Genomic DNA, 22,730 nt, shown 5'->3' on the forward strand with positions numbered 1-22,730 from the left:
GAAAACCTGTTAGAACAACGAATAGAGCGTGTGGCACCAAGTTATGCTTGCTTCTTACCTGAAAACCGTACTTGCAACGTGCTACGCAGGCGTGAGATACACAACATGCGAACCGGAGTAGAGGCCGACGAAGCATTTTGTTGATCCGCAAGCCAGGCCCTCTGACAAACAAATCAGCCTTCAGCTTTAGCACTGTGAAACGCAATGTGATAGAAGTGGGGAGAAAATGGCATTATTTGGCTCACCTGCACAGCCACAGGTTACCAATGGGCGTAGCACACGGGATATCATCCCAGGCAGCTTCGGATATGTAACTGATCTGAACAAAATAACTAAAAGATAAAATAACTGGAATATACCAGAAGTAGAAGAGCTCATATGCTCAAATGAATGGCGAAGAGGCCGACTGCATCACGCATGCAAGCTTGCAAGCAGTGAGTCATCTTGGGGCTCCACCGCTCCGGTATTCTCTCCTGCATCAACACTGTCTAATAGTCTCAGCTGCTCAAGTAGTTAGAGCAAATGGCATATTTTACTGTCACTCAGTCCCCGGAAGATCAGTGTGTTCAGTCAGAAGGCGATGGCAGCTGACAGCTCGGCCATTCCGCGTATAGGGTCTGCTGTCTCATCCACTTACTATTGATTAGTATAGTACGCTGGGTCACGGGGTTTATTGTACAAGCGCATCTTACACGCTTGCTGCTTCAGGGCAAAGCCATAAACCGGTCGCACGGTCGGCCTGAGCCAAGCCCACGCCTAGGCCTTCTATCGCCCTCTCTCTCCTGCAGCATTACAGATGAATTTCTCACTGCACTCCATATGTTTATAAGCAGCTCTGCTCGCTGCCACTACAGGCTGGCAGCTGCACTGAACACGTCTCGTCGGTAGTGAGCTGGGTTCGCAGAAGATGGAGCGTGAAGGTTCGAGACTCTCATTCCCCGCGGATTCAGCAGGTGATGCCTTCGGAAATATCAACAGTACATATAATAACAGCGGACCGAAACCAACTAGAAGTGGCGGCAACTCACCAGAAGCATGCCTCGACAAACCTGGGGAAAACTTCGAAGACATGACGCAATCTGGCGCAGTCTCAGAGGGTTGGGTGCACCCTAACAGTAACAGCAACCTGGGCAAACAAAAAGGGGTTTCAGGAACTATATACCCTAAAACAAGTGGAGAATTTGCCAGCCTCCCCTCCCAAAGCAATAGCACCAGCAAGGTCATTCTGTGGGAGCAAGGCCAGGACAGTGACGCTACTGCTGACTTCGCTGCAGCATTACAGAGTGAAGCAGAAGACATTGGCTCTTCATGGGATGTCCTCAACACTCTGAAGAGGGAGGTTTTCGCAACATCTGCACTTTTACGAGCCTTGCGGACGCATGCTTTGTCACAGACGCGAGGGGTTTCTGCAGCTTCTCGGCAGCAGCTTGCTGCAGCTGTTGCACCTTTGATCAAGTCATTTGAGATGCTTACTGAGAGACTCGCAGCAGCGGAGGCGGCGAAGGAGCCACCTCCAGCAGAATTACAGGAACAGCACATTCACCCCTTTCTATTTGTGCTTGCACAGCAGCAACTCCAGCACAAGCAGCAGCAAGGCCTCAACAAGCAACAACAGCTGCTGCACCAAAGCTGCATGCGGGCTCTGGCGTCTGCAGTTTTGCGTTGTACGTGCATTAGTGCTTCGGAAAAGCATCATCTCTGGTTTCGCCCTTGTGTTTTCGGACTGCATTTGTTCTGTGGCCCCTTACGTCAAAGTGCTCGTGCATCTCTTGCCTCCATCGTGTGAAAGATTGACATTCGCTTTTCTTGCTTTCCTGTGTGCACTTTGTGTTATTCAGCACTTGACCAGTTATTAACTGTGGGATTACTTCGCTGCCGGAGCACGGCAGGTCGGCGATGCGTGCACGCATTGATTCTGTCGTTAAGGAACTGTGCGTTGCAGGCAGCTCAGAGGCTGCATTCTGCACCCACGCAGTCATCCGTAGCAAGCGCAACTGCGTCTGGTGCCTTTGCGCTTGGATCGGAGGCCTACGGTGGCGTCTACTATGCTCCTACATCACCTGCTGCTGAGGAGGAACTGCTGCTGCTGCAGTGTCTAGACCTCCTTAGCAACTCTCTTCTTGGTCCTTCAGGTGCGTACTTCGGCAAGAAATTTCTGTGCGTTCCTTGGACCTGTATAGTGGCTGTAGCACTATGTTGGCGTAGGTGTACGTGTGTGTTAGAATTACAGCATCCTACATTAAGCATTTTTTCATCATCACAGCAGCAGCTGGAAACGCTGCAACCTCCAGTAGTGCATGAGCGCATGTTGAACGCGCAAAATTGAATTGCTGGATTTTTCGCTTTTCAGGGCATCTATTATCGGACGCTTGTGTCACAGGAACCATACAGTGTTGTGTCGCCGTCAGGTACAGCGAGAGCCTCTCCGCACCAGGTTATCCACATGCATCCTGCGGATATGCGGTATCTCGTGTTGTGTTTGTTGCATCTGCCAGCGAAGGCGCCGACTGAATGGCTTGTTGTTCACAGTAGTATCCTGCAGTGCGTGCTTTTCCCTCATTTTGCTTGCTTCTTTAGAAAAGCACCAGAGGCCTAACGATGTGCCGGTTGCGTGCAACAGCACTGGCGATAGTAGCTGCCAGATCTGGATTTTTGCGTGTGGTACCCGTGGTCTGCAGCCTGTTGCATCGAGCTAGCCCCCTGCTAAGAAACGCTGCAACCTCTCGTGCTGTTGCGATCATTCGTCATCTTTTTGCCTTGGAAAACTTGAAGACACTTTTTAGTCAGCAAGAAAAGCAGCATCAAGAGGAAGGGTCGCCGCGGAAGCAGAGTGGAAACACCCATGACCAGCAGCAGAGCCTACAGGCGCAGCATGCATCAACTCCACCGCAGTTCGTTGCTCGCCTTGAATCTGCTATGTCACTTAGATCCACAGGGACCACTTATTTCCCTGTAAGTGAACCGGTGCTGGTAGGACTCCTGAAATATTATGCTTGCATGCAGCTTGCAGCCATTCCACTGTATCCACACGTAAGTAGGCGCATTGCTCAGCGCCGCTTGCTTTCTGCCAGGTGCAGGTGAAACTTCTGCTGCCACAAAGGTGACTCTTCAGTGCTTCGGTAACCCCACTGGAAAGATAGCGGCGGAACACTAGCCTTGACAAAACACATTTCTGCCTGGTTTGATTTTCAGAAATGCTACGGGCTGGAGAGCCGCCTTCGGATCCTGGCCCTCATCTCTGGGTTGTTGTCACACGACGAGACTCGCATAACTGCCAACAATTCCAGCGGCAACGCCAGCAACGGCAGCGCCTGCTGCACTGGAGGCGGTAGAACGACGATCACGCTTCCCCCTTTTGTCCCACTGCCTGCCTCAGGCTCCCCTCACGCAGCCTCAGAAGGAACTGGCGAGGATAGGGGTGATTCAGCGGGGAAGCAAGATAAGCTTGAAGAGGGTTCTCACGACCTCGACACATCAGCAGTATCAGCAGCAAGTACGGGCACCACTCAGCCAGCATCTGTCCCAGGCACCCGGGATAGGGCTTCGAGGAACGGTGCATCTGGCGCCATTGACCGAGTAAGGCGCAACTGAATTTTATTCTATGTTGTGTATTCCCTTTTGAGGAAGGAGTTTTTGGAGCCTTCGTACTAGAATTGTTTTTTTTTGAGAAAGGATACAACTGAATGCAACATTTTCTGTTGGCAGGGGTGGTTCCTTGCGCTTTCCATTGCACTGATTGGCGTGTAACTGCACAGACATTCTTTTTCCTGCAGGAGTTTGAAATCCTTTTGGGACACCGTGGGAGGGACAAAGCTTCGATGCTGGAAACTCGTGTGCTCTCGCTGCGCTTGCTTTGCGTTATTCTTGAGGCTGGTAAGGCAGGCTGCTTTTGGGTGCAGCTCCCTGTTTCTGGCCTGCTGGTCGTTGGGGGCAGGAGGATCTGGGGAACTTGTGCCGTGAGGCAAACCCCGATTTACTAAATGGCGAGTGCATGAGCTTCCGTGGTAGGAAATAAAAGGTGCCGTTGGCAGTGTATGCATTTTTCTGTGCCGTAGGAAGGGGCAGCATCTCCTCCTTTCCTTCACTATTGCAGCCTCTGCAAGCCCAGATCTTGCCGCTTGTTCTGCAACAAGACCCGCGATCGGCGCCTCTTATGCTTTTGTCGCTGACGCTGAGGTAGGTGTAATTCTCATCATGGGGAGGCGCATTGCTTTTCTTGCAAAGACCATAGCGAAAGAGCCAATACTGCTGTTGTTGTTGGGTGGTGTTGGGACAGGGTGGTTGGTGACTTCATTTCTTTTTTTCGGTCATGCATCAAGGACGACATGGAAAGATGTTTGTACCTGCTGCTACGGTATGTATCAACGTCATTTGGGCGCAGACTAGCGGGCGCACCTTAACGCTCTCCGCATGCTGCACAATGCCAGGTGGCGCTTCCTTTTGCTGGATGTAGCTTTGCAGCATCATACTTCTAAGCATGGTCTGCATGCGAACATTCACTGCCTGTGTCTGTTCTCGCCATTGTTTTTGTCTTTTCTGCGTTGGTCTAGCTGTGTCGCATGTACTTTTTTAGGCTTCATATTTGCATAGCCGGCTTTCTTTGCTTGGCTGAATCTCTATGGCATCAGACTTTAGCGGCGTGGTCTGCAAGCTGGCTGTCCACTGTTGTTGTTCCGCCCATCTTTTCCCTTTGCTTTTATTTTCAAAACTGATCGGTTCCCCCACTGAATTAGTCGAGATTGGTGTTGCTTGTCATAGACCTGTCTCTGATGCTTCAGTTTATCGACGGCTAACTGTGGAGGACCATCCAAAACAACGCTAGCAGCGGAGGCACAGGAGCTCGCCCTAGACACGCTTCGAGAACTCTGCAGCGACAGCTCGTTCGGTTTTGAGCTGATGCTGAATTATGACGGGGATATTCGTCGTTCCAACATGTTCGCGGCCCTACTAACGCTGCTCCTGCAGCTGGCAGCTCCCCGTGTGCCCACCCTCAGAGGCGCGTATCGCTTTACAGAGGGTGATATCGAAGGTTTTGGACAGCAAGGGTCACCAAACTATTCTCTTTCACATGCTTGCATGGGTACAGGGCTCTCTTGTTCAGATGTGTTGCCAGCGAAAACTCCAACGCAGCAGTTGTCTCCTTCAGGGTCTTCTCCATCTTCAGTGAGCACAAGCCTGGTTCCAGAGAGCGGTAGAGCTCATCATCACAGCGCTTTTCATCTGAGGAAGGCCCCTCCGAGGTCACCCTTAAAATCATCCCGCTCCACTGCCGAGAGTGGCGTAGCGACGTCAACGGAAAACGTAGCGACAGATGCTGCCGGAGTAGCTCGTCCCGCAGGCCTTTCTAATGTCAACCGCTTGGCGCTCGCGGCTGTCCTCCGTCTCATTTCTGCATTGGATTCCCGCTGCGACAACTTGAACAGACGCAATGCAGCGGAACACCAACAGCAGCAATCAACGGAACTGGAGGCTCCTAAGGCACGGCTTGCAAACGAGTCCGCTGCAGAATATTTTTTGCGTATTCAAGCGGCTTTGCCCCTTGGTCAGCGACGTAAGCATAAAGCTCTCCTATCGTATGGTGCTTCGCTTTTCAACTCCAACACGAAAGAGGCAATCCCTCAGCTTGAGGGACTTGGGCTGCTTCCCACTCCAGCAACGCCCAGGAGCACTGCCCTCTTCCTGAAGGAGACGAGGGGACTCGATCTGCGTGCTGTCGGCTTGTACCTCAGCACCAATAAGCCGTGGAATGCAGCGGTAAGTCGAGGCACATTAATTAACCTGCAAATGCGCAAGTATTCTCACGAATTCCCTCGCAAGGAAACGCTGGCCGCATGATCAGGCGTGCACTGGAGTGGGTACAGGCAGTTATTTTTTCAGTAGTCTCTCTGTGCCTTTGGTTAGGTCTTACGAGAATTTGTTGCGCTGTTTACATTCGGCGGCGTTGGCCTTGTTGCCGCTTTAAGAGAGTTCCTAAAGACTTTCCGTCTGCCTGGAGAGTCCCAACAAATTGAACGCGTGATGGAGGCCTTCGCAGATGAATTTTTCCGCCAGCAGCCCCTAGTCAATTGCCCCCACAACAAGGAAAAGCTTGCAGAGACGACTGCAGACGACTCAACAACAGCAGCTGCAACGGCGGATGCAGAGTCGCTTGGGCCAGGTGATGCCAATGCAAACAAGCGGTCCACAGCTGTAGCGGAGCCGGTGGAGCTGTCACTGTGGCGTTGGGTGGTGGATGAGGGACTGTATTCTTCTACGCGTGCAGCGGCTGCTCGAGAAGGAGCAGCGGATGAGGACCAGCAGACAGACACCAGTGAACTTACTAAGCAACTCTCAGAGTTCAGCCCTGTAAGCACCTGCCGTAGAGGCTGTGTTGCGGAAATGTGAAGGCTTAATATAACGGAGTTTCCGTTACCTGACAACGGGGAATCTGTTGGTTTAATAGATGCTCCTATTCGTTTGTGCATACTGCGTGGTGATTGTATGTTGTCCCCGAGAGCATCATCAAGGTATGGGGATAACAGACGAGCACGTTCTTATCGACAAACTTGTTCGCCAATGTTAGCGTGTAGGGCATTTAGGGTTTGAGGGCGCCATACACAAAGGTTTCTTTACTTCTCTGCAGATGGGCTTCGTTGCTATTCCTGTTTGCCGGATTTCCTTCAGGCGCAGCCACCACCTGGGTATGTCCTTATGGTTCACAAGGACACTGTTTTCGTGCTGTCGTATTCTATCATCATGCTGAACACTGACCAGCACAACAATCAAGTCCGTGGCAAAATGAAAGTAGAAGACTTTGTAAAAAACAATCGAGGCATTAATAACGGTTCAGATCTGCCTTCCTTCTATCTCCAGAATATATACATTTCCATACGACACCAAGAGATTAAGCTGAAAGAGACAGCTCTAGCGACAAGCCCTCCGTCGCAAGCAGGTCAAGCGCAAAAGGGAGACGCTGCTACCAAAGAACAGCAACAGCAGCAGCCGCCTGACATTTTTGACATCCTTGCAGACGGATGGACACCTGCTGAAGGGGCTGGCTTGGGTTGGGGTGCGTTTGCTTCACCTTACGGTGGTGCTTTGGGTTTCAAGTCACAAGAATGTGCAACGGCATACCGCAGTGTGCCCAAACTGCGAACAGCCCCAGCCGCTGATAGCTGCAGCAACAATGGTTGCGCCCGCAGCAACGCAGGCGCGGAAATCCTTGCCGAGGAAGGGCTCGAAGCTGAGATGTTTCAGTGCATGTGGAACAGCGGGTGCTTTTCTGTTCTGAGAGGGGCTTTCGAATCCTCACTTGACTTGCGGCAGCTTGAGGAGATCTTGTGCGGCTTCGTTTCATTGGCACGTGCTGCTACAGCCCTTGGTCAAGTTGTTGCTTTGAACGTGATTGTGGCTGAGTTATGCAGCTACTTCGTGTATACGGTGCCCGCGCACTCCCAGTTAATCCTGGCCCCTGTTATGTACCTTATTCGATGCTCTGGAGCCTCTCTTAGAGAGGAAGGCTGGGGGGCAATTTTAGAGCTTCTGCTCCGGTTGCATGCCCTTGATTTGTTACCTCCAGCCCTTATGAACTTAGATGACTTTGAGGGATCTGGCGGTGCAGCTCTTCCATCGCTCTGTACTTTGCTCCCGCCACAGTTTACGCCTCCAGTTTCCAGGAGAGATCGAGGAGCTGGGAGGAAGGGCGGAGGCTGGCTAGGGGATCTAACTTCCATATTATTTGCCTTGGGCGATTCTGACGACGAAAGTGACGGAGATGACAACAGCGGAGCCCACGGCCAAATGGTCGCCTTGTCAGAGGTACGATAAACACTACAGTGCAAGCGCGTCTGTTGGATGAGCAGTCTTTGCTGCCGCTGCAGACTTGTCTACTAAAATTCCTTGCGGCGCATACTTTATCAGACTCATCTAAGACGCATCTAAGCGTATTGTCCCCTTTATTCGTCTCTTCGTGAATGTTTCAGTAGCGTGTTCGCACCTCCTCTCCAGCGCCGCAGATGCAGTTGCGCATAGATGTGTGTGTGGACAGACATGATCTCCAGTGTGTGCTTGTTATGTGTAGACAGACACACTGTGATAGATGTTCACGGATAGGTGTGTGGACAGACACACCATGATCCCAAGTGCTTGTTCACTATTCGCAAACACACTGTGATTTCAACGGCTTGCCCACTAGTACAGACGCCGTTGCCATAGCATTTTACAATACTGTCGAGATCATGAGCTCGCTTGTGACAACTTTCAGGAGCTAAACTTCGCATGTGACGGTCTGTATGTTTTAAGAGCTTCGACGGACTTCGCGCTGCTTCCTTCCACCCTTGCAGTGCCAGTGGCATCCTGTCCAGAGACGGAGGCAGAAAGGGGCGTTTCAGAGCTGCGTCAGATGCCGCGTCCTCCTCGTTACCAGGGCGACGCTCGGGCTGGCAGCCACACCTCAGGAGCAGAGCAGCAGCTGCAAAGAGGGCATGCGGAGCTACTTCAGCATGAGCAACAGATTCAGCAGCAGGAAAATGCGGCAGCGCGTTCTCCGAGCTCTGCACCAGCAGAGGACGAGGAATTCGCCTCCGCAAAAGTTCCCTACCTGCGTCTGAAGACAGTATTGTCACAGGGCATCCACGTAGATGCGGCAGTTGCTGAGTAAGGTTGCCTAGGTATTTTTTGAGCCCGACATCATCCCGAAAGTGCTTCCTGGTTTGTATCACTTTTTAATACTCTTAATTCGAATGTGTGTTTCGTTTGCAGAGTTCTTCGTCAGATCGAGCCTATATCATCTTTGTCAGCTGCTGTTGTCCTCCTTTTGCACATCGTATCGGGTTTCCCCCCCATCCGACAAAATCCAGGCGTTCCACCGGATTGCCCATCCCAGTCTCAGCTGCTGCAGCAGCAACTGCATCCTGCATCGGCCGTTGCAGCGTCGCAGAATCGCAGCTCTGGTGAAGCGCCTTCGCGGGTAGCTGGTCCCAGTAGTGGTACCCTGACTACTGTTACATCGTCAGCTTCTTCTGGAACTCCAAACCATAGTCCCTCTCCCTTACAAGCCCCTGAAGACCTCGGCTTGCCGTGTTCCCCAGGAGTTGAACAGTCTATGCTGTCCACTTATCTACTTGACACACAGAGGCGTGGTGTGGACGTTGACACCTCAAGACCAAACAGCGGTAGCATCAGCTCAGCTAGCTGTGCTTCGGTGGGATCGACTGCAACATCGACCCAGGGCAGTGGAACGCTCCCATACTCTTTGCCCCCTCCTGTCTGGTCTCCTTTGCGGGGGTGCGTCACTCCGCAACTGCTTACGTACAGAGCCTACACAGACCGACTCTTTTGCCTGGAACTGCTGGGAGCGCTTATGCTAAGTGAGCTGACTCCTGGTAGCCTGTCTCTTCACCGGTCAAAGCCGTACGGGAATGCTCTCCTGCAGAGTTCTCCGTGGCTTCTTTGTGCCGTGTATCTCGACACATTCCTGAGGCGCTACTCTATAGGCACTGCTGCAAGTGGCGTTCCTACCCCCCTCGAAGTGGTAGGCCTGGCAGATTCTACGGAACAGCGACAGCAACAACAGCAGCAGCCGCTCTCAGGAGCGGCCGGAATGCATGCCGACAGACCCCTGTGGGCTCGGGCCGTGCTAGATGCATGCAGCAAAGATCCTCTCGCGCAGGCCACCATGAGGAGCGTTTGCAACGTGTTCCAGGCAATTGGGTCCCGCCGGCTGGTGGACACACCAACAAGTGCGACAGTACTTGCCTACCTGCTGATTATTTCGGTTTAGTAAGTGGCGCTTTGAGGCTTCAAAGTGGTATTTTCCGCGTTTGTACTCTAAGGCTGCTGCGTGCAGGTCTTCCGCACTGGGAGTTGCTCTTCATAGAGCGGCTAGTTGTAACCGTTCTCCGGATATGCCTGCGACTTTTGTCTGACGAAGATTCTTTGCTGCTCCCAGTGTACACAAAGACAAGAACAACCCAGCCAGCGGACACAGATTTAGCTGGCTGCACTGCGGCTAGCCAAGTGGCAATACATCATCTGCAACTTCTCACCCTCCTCCACCCTAACGTTTTCTGCATGCACGTACAGCGCATCTGCCAGTCAGCCATTGTAGGCTTCTCTGAAGATTCCAGATCTAAAAGAACCACGCACAATATGTTCACTGAGGGCCTTTTTGCTACTCAATCAGCCTTCCGCCCTAGTTGTGCGTGGAAATTAACTATTTTTTCATGGCTGTTTGAGTTTATTGTTTTGCAATTTTTGCTTTTCATGTGCTGCCGCGCGTTTTGCTTCCTGTTCAGATCCTTGTCTCTAGGCTTAACCTCAGGGCGTGCAGCAGCCCTCTTCTTATCCAGGTCCTCCTGGCTCTATATCAAAGGCTGGTCCCTTTGCCTGCTTTTCAGCCAACTGCTCCGCTACCGCAGCAGCTGACACAGCCGCAGCCGCAGCAGCTAGCGCGGAAGATCATTGCGTCTCTGTCTGACTGGGTGAAGGACTCCGAAGCACTTGCATTACTCATACTGCAGCACCGCAACCACTACCAGATGCTGCTGCAAACCCTGATGGCCCTCTGTATTTACGTTCCGCCGTTTCCACCCGCACAGGCGGCGGCCTCTTCCCCCAGTGAAGCAAGGATAGAGGGAGACGCGCATGACAAGCAACAGCCTCAGCAGAGCATGAGCAGTGCCTCATCCTATGAAGCTAACTGCAGCTCCCTGACCTTGCTGGCATCGTTAATACCTTCAGTTGGAGAGGCCTTAAGATCCAAGGGAGGGGCCGTGTCGGCGTGTCTTGCAGCTGCAGCGAACGCTGCTTTTGCTGAAAGCACTGGAGGCTGCGCCACTTGGAAGGCTCGCCTGGACTGCCAGGCCATGTGGCTTCAGTCCATGCAGGTCTTGGCTATTGTTTGCAGCTTTTCGGCACGACCCGTGAAGGTCAAAGCTCTAGCTGTAGGCTCAACACGTCGTATGCTTGTTACGCACGGATCAATGCACACGATACACGCATATTTCCTCCGCGGTACACACGCAGGAAGGGTATGGTTAGTTAAACGTACATGCCTCTGTGTGATTCAGTTGCTCCTTGCTGTCGCTTTTTTTTCCAGATTTTGCAGCAAGTGCTCATCCGTTGCAGCCGAAACCAGCCGGGCCAGGCAGAGAGTACCGCTGTTACTGTCCAAGAAACGCCGGGCCACTCCAGGGGACGCAATGAAGCATCGCAGAGCATGGTGACACCCGCTACAGGAGATGCGGTGTCTGTTGCAGCAGCTGCAGTAGATTACTGGACGCGGGCGGCAGAAGACCCGTATACCTGGAGGCTTTGCTTGCAGCTTGTCGTCTTCCCTCTCTTGAGCCTTCGCTTTGACTACCCGTACACTCCACCGCCTCCAGGAGACGCACCCCCACCTCCACCGCAACTTCAGCATCACCATAACGGCGTTAACACTGGAGACTCCATGTTCACCCTCCCGGCAGAGCATGATCCGCTTCAACATCAGCGCGACTTGCAAGCAGGGATGCCATGGATGGCTCTTCCGACAAGGCGGCGACTAACACCAGAAGCAGCCATAGCCACTCTCGGCCTAGACGAAGTAGGATGCCGCATCTGTGCCTGCTTGCTTGTAGCTATAGTAGTATGACTCCAAGCAAGAGTTACACCTGGTTTTTTGGAGTTTATACTATTGGCTGCTGTTGGCTAAATGACAGTACTGGAAGCGCAAGTTTGCCCATTGTCTGGCTGTGGTCAATGTTCTTTGCTCTGCCAGGTATACCAGAGAAAAGCTGCCGCAGCGAGTTTGGCTTGCCGCCTCTTCCTCACGAAGATGGAGCTGCTGCTCCAGCCTTTTAAGGTCAAAGGATTTTATGTGGACTTCGTTGCCGGCCAGTTGCCGTCTGCAGAGGTGTCGAGATTCCAGGGACCATCGGGAGACCATCCCGGAGGAATTGAAGGTCTCCTGCCCCCGCTTACCCAGCTCGTGCAGCTCCTTGTAACTGAAGCAAAGGTGCGATGCATGTCCTAGCTGGGGACTACAGCGAGTGCGCTTTGGTCAGTGTGGCGCAGCATTTGCTGTCGTTTTGAGTAACTACATGTAAGCAGGGTATTGCCTAAGCCGTTATTGTTTGTCTGTACTTGCGGGTCCCTTCAGCAAGCTCCCGTAGTCTACCGCGACGCCTTTCTTGAAAGTATGAAGAATACTTTGTTGGTTGTCCTGACCTGCCCGTTTGTGGCGGCAAGTCCCATACCTTCTGATCTCAAGACACCTATATCTCCGGCCTCGGTCCTTCCAGTGATATTCGTGCCAAAACAACAGCAACAGCAGCAACTGCAGCGGCAACCGGATATGTCAGGTACAGAAACACAGGAAGCTCAAGCTTCAGATGAGGCTGCACAGGGTCCGTCAACGGAGGAGGCTTTATTGAGGATGTTGTCATTTTTAACAGATAGCCAGAGGCTGGTGGTATCAGCTGTATCTCCTTTCGTCGTCTCAACATTCCCGAAAGTGGTACAAGAGCTGCTCTTGATACTGCCGACCCCGCAGCCCTCTTCAACCCATCCGGTGCTAGCGCATCAAGAGGCGTCGGATGAGCACAGAGGAAACAGTGGTACAACGGGGGCGCCGGATAACGTAGGAGACAGTAGCCCTGGAAGCTTCATCGACAGCGGCAACGAGAAGTGTACCACCACAGAGGAACACGTTGTTGACGTTGGCAACCGCAGTGCAACAAGCGTAGCAACCGCAGACGGAAGTGCTGGTGCATCATTGTAGAACTGTGGTTAGAACTGTCTTTGTGAGCATGAGAAAGAACACTGGGGTCCCTGCCTTCATGGATCCGTGGCATACCAGTTTTCGTTTCTCGCTCTTCCTGGTGGAATTACAGACTTTTAGTCTTTTATGAGATGCTACTGTGGTAGGCATTTAACCGAATAAGTGGAGTCGCATTCACTCGTGCAGTTCTCCTGAGTACGAAGAGCGCAGCTAGTAGCTTGCACGCTTATTCTTCACGCTCTCCTAATCCTTCAGAGGAGCGACGGGTCTCAGCGATGCCAGTATCAGGAGGGTATTGCTGCTCGTACGCAAGTTGCGGCTGCATGCAGTGAAGGCGTGCTTTCCAGCATGGAACTCCCGGATTTCTTAGAAGTGCGGGGGCGTGGGATATTTAGCCATTCCTGTAACTCTGAGGCATCAGTCACGTAGTTAACATGCACCATATATTTGACGATATAACCCCTGTATGGAGAACATGCGTGATGGAGGACAGCTTGGTAAACTTCTGAAGCTTTGCCCCGGAGCATGATACGAGCAGCGGACAGACGTGCATGGCGAACCGCCATGGCAGCATGTTGGCCGAAGATCGATGGCCAGCAATGTAGGAAGTGGATACTAGGAGCCATATTTTCCTGTCTGAAAACATAATCAAGTTCTAAGAAATCTGAGTATTTTACGTGTGACATTTTACCTATAATTGCATTATAGGTACATGCCAGACGTGGCGGTGAATGATGGCGCTTTGGTGATGCATTTCCGTCTGTCGAAGTTAGGCAGCTTCCCCTCAAACATGAGATTTAAGCATGTTCCAATGCTTGATTTCTTCTATTGTGTGCCTTTCCGTGGAGAAAACCCAGGGTTAAAGACGCAAACCTTTGCGCTGGGGCTTCAAGCCCCAAGGCTGTAGTCAGCTGAATACAGGCTTATCTGTATGGGCCTCACACACTCATAAATACTGAAGGTAGCCTTGCAAAACAATTCGATACGCGCATTTATCTGTGCCATGCTACATGCGGAACGCTGCAACGCTAAAACGCGAGAAAGGAGGGGCACCTTAGTGCCGGCGCGGGCAACTTAAACCCTCATCGTCCCGCGCTAGGTACATACAGAGGCAACTCGCGGGAACTTGACATAGACGTCAATAAACCGGAATTATATTCTTTTGTGTAGGCTTACGCCTAAGGATAGCTCATCAGGTAGTTGGGCGTTTCGTGGAGCTCCATGCCTGCAGAGTTCACCTTGTTCATTCTCCCCTGCACAAACTAAAGCTCTCCACAAGAACCATTAGGGCAGTGAATACAAGCGCTTGGTGCAGCTATTTATATAAGATACATGAGTCCGTCCAGTTAGCTGCAAATTGATCCAGAGGCAACTTCATTTTCCTCGAAGCAACCTTGGCACGTTCCTTTAGCAAGTATCTGATTCAGAAGTTGCCTATGCAGTCCCATGGCTAGGTAATGCGACAGTGATACTGAGCGAGCTTTTTTCTAGCTTCCAGTCTGACGTCGCGGGCTCCAGCTTGCGTCAATTTTCCAAGACGCAGCCCATTGGGGTGGACAGAGACGCGGTGCGCGTTTTCAGCATCAGACTTGAGAGGCCCGCCGGCGTCGACGCGTAAAGTGGAATTCTCGATAGCAGGCTGTTTCTACAAAGTCCAAACTAGGTTCTGGAGCAAAAACAATGCCTTCGAGTATGCATAAACATAGCTCAGTTGGTCACGCAGTCTCCTGCGTAGTCCATAGCGCATACGTTGCCTTTGTTGCTCCTGGTAGTGCTTGAACTGGACTTTGGAACTTATAAACCAGTTCCACATGTAGCAGAATGCATGCATGTGGCTCTGCCTCCTAGTGAAAGCAAAGGTGACTGGGTTTGAGTTTAAGGACGCACAGGAGCTATCAAGAGTTCCCATTCAGTTAAGCAGCTGTAAGTGCAAGTCTTTTTGCTTATGCCCTTCCAGATAGCGCATTTGACGAAGCTGGCCCCGCCTCCAACAAGATAAAGAAACTAAGAAAGCAAATAGCTGAGCAAAATCGAGAACTGCAACGACAACAACGTGAGCGCTCATGCAGCATCGTCCAGAAAATCGTGCAGGAAGAATGGGCTACTGCTCAGAAGGCGCTAGCAAAGACTTCTGTGGCAAGTACGCGGAAAAATAACGAAATCCAGTAAACCCTAAGCGTGACTTTTACGAGCAATCTGATGGGTTGGCAGATGCAGTCGTGCTGATGCCTGCATTTTGCATCAATGGCTGCAAAAAGAAGAAACAGCAATCGATGTGTGGCCGTATTAAAGGACAGCTGTAAGGATATGACTAAAAGATAAGTCGTTGGTATGTCCACAGAGAGCATTGTTCTTATCCAGTAGGGCCCGCCAGCAGAAACTCCTACGTTGTAACGGCATTTTTCTTCTTTGTGCTGTAGCTAGCAAATATAATGGGCAGGGGTCTGTTGAGCGCTTGTGCGGGGAAGCGGAACCGGAAAACAAGGGTTACCTCGAGGGCCCCTTTGCCTCCACAAGCCGAAAACAAAGCGCATATGCAGGGCGTCTAAGAGACCTTTCAGCAGCCGATAAGTAAGTCATCTCGCAAGCGCTTGGCAAGCACTTGTAGCCTTGCAAAGGATACAGTTTAAGCAAAAGTTCGGGACGCAGTGCTTGTTGAATTGCAGGCCCGTGGATGCCACTGTCCCAGAAAAGCAATCTCGGCTACTAAGTCGCAGTCTTAGCGTGTTCGAGCAGAAGAAAATTGAAAAAGCCCTTCAGGCGCAACAGAGGTCCATTCTAGAGGGAACGCCTCAGCGCATAGCGGGGAGAGTGCACTCGGGTCCATCATTCAGGTGCTGCCCTGCGGAGGTGGCATTTAACGGGTTCGAAGCAGGAGCTGTGTACACACAAAATGTCGAAGTAACCAACGTAAGCTTGGGCTTTAGCACGTTCCGAGTACTGCCCCTGGCTGACGATGTCGAAGGCATCATCTCCGTAATATTCGAGGCTCCGGGGAGGATTTCCGCCGGACGAAGTGCGCGACTGACGGTAGTATTCGCTCCGCAGAAGGAGGAAGATCTTAGTACTGAAGTCATTTTACTTTCCCCCACGGGGCCACAATCGCTGCCAGTAATATGTTCTCGAAAAAGATCAGCTTTGTCTTTCCGGCCGCACAGGCAATCCCCTGAGGAGCTTTTGAAGCTCCTGCACAAATCGCCGACGTCAGCAAAGGGGGTTCGTGTTGCAGCTTCCGAGATTTTGACTAGAGAAAAATCGAAAATTATGAAGAATGCACTAAGTCGGAGTGACAAATATCGAGAAACCGGAGGAGAGCGAGGTCCAGAAGAAGAGGCGCCTACAGATGGAGTTGTTTATCTTCCTGCTGGACACATTCAACTGGGTGAAGTGGCAGCGGTTCGCTTTAGACTTTCTAACACAGGAAGCCTTGGCACTGCCTATCGCCTCTTCCCGGTCACTCCAGAGGAGCTCCAAGAACATCTTGAGCCTGAATCCCCATCTTCACAACAAAGTGAACAGCCGAATGAGACGACCAACAGTGTACAAGATTTAGCTGAGTTACCTGCAAGAAATCAAAACACGGAGGAAACTGCCACATTGAACTCTGTAGATGCACAGCCAACAGAAATTCAAGAAAAAGATAGCATATTTGGGCAGGCGGAAGAGGACACGAGAAGCTTCAACGCTTCTGGATGGCTGGAGGCTCTACAAGGTGAAGCAGTAGTTTTAGCACAACGACTTAGGATCTCCGACAAGCACAACACGTTTGCCTGGGCAAAAATAGTGTCTAGCGGTCTATCTAAGTTGTTGGGAAAGAAAAAGGAGCAGGCTAGTCGAGAGGCATCTTGTCCAGAAACAACCTTCCAGCTCTCTCTTCGAAGCACGCTTGTGAAGAACGCTGCGGGGGAGTTAGATGCCCTTCAGACTCAGGAGATCACGATTGTTCATGCTCCAACCCGAACAGGACGGTTTGTTGGATTCTTTGCCTTGCAGTTTTCCAACAAAGAGGTATTGTTCCATCTTCGCATCGCGTGATAATTCGTACTTTTCAAGGCTTCCAAATACAAAGCAGTGCAGCTCTGGAAAAGCCTAATCCGCGTCTTTTCAACTCGTCTGGACATCAGATTAGGCACTAGGCTAGCACCAGAATTTAGCGTAGGCCACTTGCATTTTCGTTCGTTTTGTGAGCAGCACGACGATGTGATAGTAGTTGTGGACGGGCAATGCATCTTGCCACCTGTCTGCATGGACGCCCCGTTGCATGATTTGGGAATTTGTGTACCGAATCGCGTGTACCGGCAGCATTTCCAAGTCACAAGCAACAGTTCCTTGACTCGCACGCTGCAGGTGGTTTCACCCGAGGCAGAAGAGGGGGTCCTATGGGTAGAGCCACGTTGTTCTTTTGTACAACCACGGGGAGTGGCCTCTCTAACTGCACACGTGTGTCTCTCGTTCCCCTTCTTCGACCGGCATCCCGAATACGTACAACCTCTTTCTCCTGTCATTGCCAAGACCAACCTGAAGGCAATAGCCTTCAAAATACCCATTCAGATCAAAGCGAGTGATCAAATACTTTGTGCGGAGACTGCCATCACAGGTGTGCAACCAAAAGGCACGTTTACCAATCACGTAAGCCTCCTCTTTGCATGTGTACAGCTGTTGGCTGAGTGAAAGGGCCACGTTTGGACAAGCCACAGCGACACAAATGAGGTGGAAACTTTTTTTTGTGCCACAGAAATAGCACAGGTGTGCGATTCTTCGCTTCTTACGCGGTGGACCACATTTATTTTTCTTTTGTAAACAATGCCTCATTCAATGTGCAGGCACCCTTACTGAGCTTCATCTGCGCCTCTCTCGTACAACCCTCAATTTTGGAACTTCGGACAACACGACTCGTCGTATGCAGCTAATGAGAGTGCATAATCCATCTCTTTTGATTGCATCGTACGGCTTCCGCTCCTCTGATCGCGCTTTAAGAGTCTTGGAGCCGCCTCAATTTTCAGATATTTGTGGAGGAACTGAGAAACAATTATCCACTAAAACACATCAAGATAGTTTTTCAGCAGCAGGCGCGGTAAGTACTTTCCTTTCACAAGACCTGAGCAACGGCGCTGCTGCATCAAGAGAGCCTTCTGCCAAAGAAGAGGACCCCACTTCGAAGAGGATATGCGGATCTGTGATTGTACCTGCGGAAGGAGGTCGTGAGATGCCGCTCTCTTTTCTGGCGCCTGAGGAGTGGAAGGGAGAAAACAATAGAACATGGGACGATCTGCACCAGTACTTACCCCACATTGATTACGGCGGGACAGGTGTGTTGCTACCTGGAGAAACACGGACGTTCGCTGTTGTTCTAGATCCTGCCAAGCTGCGATGTGATGCGCATGCCTTACAATTAGCCACTGGCAAAGCTGTAGAACGTGAAGGAGTTCTGCGATTGCGGGTCCTTTTGGCAAGCCAAGCTGCGTACGAAGTGAAAATTCCCTGGGCGATCACTTTTGTGGAATGTCCGATTTCAATTCTGCCCTCTCCCACTTTAAAGTTTCCTGCCATACCACTTGGCCAGAGGTCAACGGCAACCCTAGAGCTAAAGCTTTCAGTCAGTTCACTTGCACCGGGGAGAGGAGAGATTGAGGGGGGTCAGAACCATGCAAGATTCCCTGAAACAACAAAGCAAGCCGCACAGTCAATGGCTATTTTGGTAGATGTCCAACAGCCACCGTCTAGACTAAGTTGCCTCAGCATCACGCCAACTCGAATCCTGATGGATTTTAAGAAACGTTGTGCCTCAATCTTCGTCTGCTTTACCCCCACAAACGAATACATGAAAATGCACCATTTCTGGCCAATCACTCCAGTTCAAGAAAAGGAAGATGATATTAAGAAATCACTCGTCACTTCAATTGTCATTGAAAGTACGAAACTTGCATCTGCAAAAAAAGTACAGTCCAATAAGGGGGGAGTGCGTGAAGAAAAGGCTCAAGTAGCATCGACTGCAGGGGCTGCTAAAGGCCGGGAAGGTGTAAAGAAGACAAGCAAGACCGAGGTTAACACACCTCCAGACACAAAGAACACAATGGAGAAGAGCTTGACACATGGAGAGGCAAAGGCCAAGCAAAGTAGATTGAATTCAAGGCCTGTAATGAACAATGGAGACGAAGGCGACTCTTCAACAACACTTGCTGTGGAAGAATCCGCGGAGGGCGCAGGTAACGATGCACGTCCTGCAACTGCTACTTCAAATGCTGCTAATGCTGCAGAGACGCTTTGCACCTTGGACAGAACATGTGGAAGAAACATAAGTGAGGTTCTGCTCGAGGTGGCCCGGGCTGGAGGCGCTCGGTGGACTAGCCTGGAAGAGGATGGGGGTGGCGATCTCTTTGCTTTCGTAAACCCACGGGCATACCATCATGCTCGCTGGCTAATACCGCTTAAAATTTATCGTCTTACGGCTAAACAGGTCGACGCCTTTCTTTCTGGAGAGGAGCTTGTGTCTTCACAGCTCCCTATTAGCCCAACGGCGGAATCGTTCATTGAGGTGAGGTTCTCAAATACCGAGTTCGCCACCTTTTGTCACTGACACAGCAACATCCCATACTCCAACCATGCGGCTGGGTTTCCAGTTGTCGCTCCAGAGTTCTTGCTTTTAACACTGATCTCCGTAGGTTTGCACCTGCGCAACACCTGCACTCGTCGCCGCCTCGCCAGCTCAGGCTAACTTCGGCTCTGTAATGGTGGGACAACAAGTCTTCCAGCACGTATTTCTCACCTGTGCTCCCTTTGCACCGCCCTGTTACCATTCGTTCCAAGCTCTGCCACTGCCGCTAGGCAGCAGATTCAATCTCGTCAGCTCCTCCCGAGAGATGGGCCCTGGACGACCGCTGCGCCTCACCATAGCTTTTCAGCCCAATGCCCCTAAGGCAAGTAAAAATTCATCCATTTAGCAATGTAATATATACATACAGCGGATACTGGCTCTGCAGAACAAGCGATTCACAGCAGCGGGAGTGTGTGGGATTCTCGCTAAAATGACTTTGCTGCACCGTTTATACACAGCATTGCTTCTTACTACTTGATGTACTTGAAGTTGTGTTATGATGCCTTTTGTCTCCACAGAACTTCACAGCAGAACTCACGCTACAATCGGGACGCACCCGGATCAAAATCCCTTTGAGTGGAAAAGGCACCGAGCAAACAGTAGACGTGATTCCCTCCTTGGCAGCCTACGATATGGGTGCTGTGTTTTGCACTTCCCAAGGCAAGGGTAATCGCCTGCCAGGCAGTGACGCGATAAGCGACAGCGCAACTACCACAATCGCGCAGGACACGTTAATTGTTTCAGTACACTGCACAATGCGATTCCGCACTGAGTCCGAGCAACATTTCATTTGTACGACTTATTTCCTCCCCGTTTCATGCATGCATGCTTCGCATTTATGAAAATTGAGAAAAGCTTTGCAAAACTTTGCAACATGCTTGCAGGAGCTGCCTGTTCTTCATCCACAAGTTACGTCGTGACTCTCAGAAACAAGACATCCACCCCACTCGCATTTACTATTCGGCCCAAGCAGACTCGGTACCCTCAGCTAGACTGTGGCAAAGCAGGCACAGGGCTGAATTGCTTCTCGTGCGAGCTAGAACATGGTGTACTCCTTGGGTCGAGCTCAGTGGACGTGGCATTCCATTTTAGGCCGCAGCTCCCAGGTAAAGTTTCCCCTTGTCTGTCGCGCCTAATCTAGCCTCCTTGAGTCATTATGAAGGCTTGGAACAACATGGCCGTGCATCAGAAGAGAACAGAAGCTAAGTACGTTTTCGTGATTTTCCTCCGTCTGCGCTATAGAGGGCTGGCTAAAAGGTGATTTTGAGCTTACATTTGCGATTGAGGGACAAGCTCCGAGAACATTAAGCTTTTTTGGCCTAGCGACAGCAAATCCGATGTATGTGGCCTTACCACTGCTAGGCGGCGGGTCGTTTTCCTCCCCTCGCGAATCTGGGACCTGCTCACTGCGCAGTGGGTACAATAGCCACAGCCACAGATGTGACTGCAGCGGCCGTGCTGAAGGTAGGAACTTTCGCGAGGCACTGCAGGACGGAAGCACCTGTCTAGCTTGCTGCATGGAGCTCCTTCCAAGGCTTTCTGCAGAGCGTAACCTTCTAGGCACCGACGACTGTGATGCTCCTTTGAATCGTGTGGCGGCCGATGAGGGAAATGCAGCCCTCAAAACAAGAAACCAGGTGCCTTCTAACCAACAGGTGCAACAAGCGAGCAGTGAATGCGGAGCTGATAAAAAGCGCCTTGAGTTCCAGCAGGCGCTTGAAGTACGATTCGGCCCTCCTTCCCTTGCCTCTGCTCGGAATTCAACGGATCGCACAAGTTTCCCGCCAGCAGCTAGGCCCATTCACGACGGGTCCGACGAACACATAGGGAGTTTTCCTCCAAAAGCGTGCGAAGAAAGGCAGAAGGGGGAAACAGGAGGAACGCAGCAGGACAATGACATACTCGATGATGACGTCACGCGCACACTAGTGGTTGCTGGAGCGTGGGGTCCAGGTCGCCACGGTTTACCTCCCTATGCTGCTATCCGAGGTGAAGTTTGGGGGAGCTTTGAGTTCAGTGTAGACCCTTCACCCCACTCAAGATTGTTTACTTTCGAGCCCTCGAAGGGGACTGTCTACCATGGAAGCAAGCAAATGATTCGTGTTCTCTTTTCTCCTCAGAACCCGACACCCAGTGAGTTGCAGAGACCTGCAATTTTCTATGATACGATCACCTAAACAGAGTGTTTTGCGCTCAAGTCAGGCTGGGAAGCGTTTAAGAGTATAGGCTACGTGCGCTAGTAAACGATGTTCCGAGCTAGTTCAATTCCCTCATAATATCTGCGTTCCTGCGTCTGCAGCAGAGGAACGCATCCGCAGTGTGTTGAGCCATATACCACCTGGAGCTCTGAAAACCCAAGAGGTGACGGCTACGGCAAGGCTTTACTACCGCGGAGCCCCCGGAACATCATACTCACAGGGCCAAGAAGTGGCAATGATACGGTTGATAGCGCCTTTCTCTGGCGCATTATGATATAGAAGAAATTTAAACTAGTATTCACTCTGAAACAAATTTGTTATTAGTCGGATCAGTAGTTCGTCAAAAGTAGAGTGTCTTGCCCAAAGTACGCCTTTCAGTCAGTCATTACTATGCGTACGCATTTGCCGATGTACTTTCTTTCTGTTGATTTTCGATGAGAATACCTAAAGGCGCAGAGGAACATTAGGGGCTTTATTGCGCTGAACGTACTGCTATCGCTGGTGCAACACGGTGTTGGGAACCTCGGTGCTTCATGCTGGTGGGGATAACCTGCCAGTATGCACCAAAAGGAATTTCGATATCTTTTTCTGGCATTTCCAAACGCTCTATTACGAATGAGTGTTTTCGTTTCTCGCCTTTGCCAAGCATGCAACATGCAGTTAGCCGTGTGCTCGTGCGTGGTCCGGAGAAGCGGTGACCTCGTAGGTCTTACTCCAAAAGAGACTCAAATTTGGAAAAATCAAGAACTTTCAACTAAGCATTGATAGTTCAAACAATATCACGCGCGAATTTTGTGTGTTAAGGTCGCTATCGAACGCGACAGAGAGCTCCCCTATTTCGGTGGTCTCAATTATTGAATAGGCTCTACTGGGGTCAGAACAGTTATATTCTCTATGAAATCAGTTTCGATAGGCATCTGGCATTGTACTGCTTGTGCCGAGCTGCTGTACAGAAGGGACTACGTGGGGTTGTGTGGCGCGAGAGTGACGTGCACAGCGCGGTGGTACGCAGCTTACTGAGCCGGCACAGTTTGCTTCTTTCCAGCGAGCCACGAAGGCAGGGGACAGACCACTCATCAGCTGGAGTTCATAACACAGGATATACTTGAAAAGCTTGAATGCGTTGCGTGCCGCCCACTCCTCCAGCGCTCCCACACGTTGCGAGGCCAACGCGAACCGGCATGGATTGGCATCAGGA

The 22,730-nt window shown here is 51.2% G+C and overlaps 4 protein-coding genes across 4 annotated transcripts; 3 read left to right on the plus strand and 1 right to left on the minus strand.

Annotated features, from left to right (window-relative positions):
* Nucleotides 1-907: 907 nt before the first annotated feature.
* On the plus strand, nucleotides 908-12,739 carry ENH_00062940 (sec7 domain-containing protein, putative; the record flags this gene model as incomplete). Its single annotated transcript, XM_013577202.1, has 18 exons — nucleotides 908-1,664; nucleotides 1,839-2,123; nucleotides 2,351-2,408; nucleotides 2,679-2,952; nucleotides 3,193-3,576; nucleotides 3,774-3,873; nucleotides 4,056-4,176; nucleotides 4,277-4,354; nucleotides 4,779-5,754; nucleotides 5,902-6,345; nucleotides 6,664-7,797; nucleotides 8,243-8,634; nucleotides 8,740-9,719; nucleotides 9,827-10,083; nucleotides 10,275-10,922; nucleotides 11,078-11,563; nucleotides 11,738-11,974; nucleotides 12,119-12,739. The coding sequence occupies 18 exons, from the start codon at nucleotides 908-910 to the stop codon at nucleotides 12,737-12,739; spliced, it is 8,232 nt and encodes a 2,743-aa protein (XP_013432656.1).
* A 3,264-nt stretch (nucleotides 12,740-16,003) lies between these two features.
* ENH_00062950 (Flagellar associated protein, related, related) lies at nucleotides 16,004-19,316 on the plus strand (the record flags this gene model as incomplete). The annotated part of the gene is made up of 3 exons (XM_013577203.1): nucleotides 16,004-16,768; nucleotides 16,793-17,336; nucleotides 17,563-19,316. 3 exons carry the CDS (start codon nucleotides 16,004-16,006, stop codon nucleotides 19,314-19,316), a joined length of 3,063 nt encoding a protein of 1,020 aa, XP_013432657.1.
* A 1,535-nt stretch (nucleotides 19,317-20,851) lies between these two features.
* Nucleotides 20,852-21,806, plus strand: ENH_00062960 (hypothetical protein, conserved; the record flags this gene model as incomplete). Its single annotated transcript, XM_013577204.1, has 2 exons — nucleotides 20,852-21,467; nucleotides 21,634-21,806. The coding sequence occupies 2 exons, from the start codon at nucleotides 20,852-20,854 to the stop codon at nucleotides 21,804-21,806; spliced, it is 789 nt and encodes a 262-aa protein (XP_013432658.1).
* A 626-nt stretch (nucleotides 21,807-22,432) lies between these two features.
* ENH_00062970 (hypothetical protein, conserved) lies at nucleotides 22,433-22,715 on the minus strand (the record flags this gene model as incomplete). The annotated part of the gene is given in 2 exon segments (XM_013577205.1): nucleotides 22,433-22,618; nucleotides 22,623-22,715. Coding segments are annotated over 2 exon segments (279 nt in total).
* Nucleotides 22,716-22,730: the final 15 nt, after the last annotated feature.

Source organism: Eimeria necatrix, genomic scaffold (genome assembly GCF_000499385.1).
Source record: "Eimeria necatrix Houghton genomic scaffold, Enh_scaff55, whole genome shotgun sequence".
Lineage (NCBI taxonomy): Eukaryota > Apicomplexa > Conoidasida > Eucoccidiorida > Eimeriidae > Eimeria > Eimeria necatrix.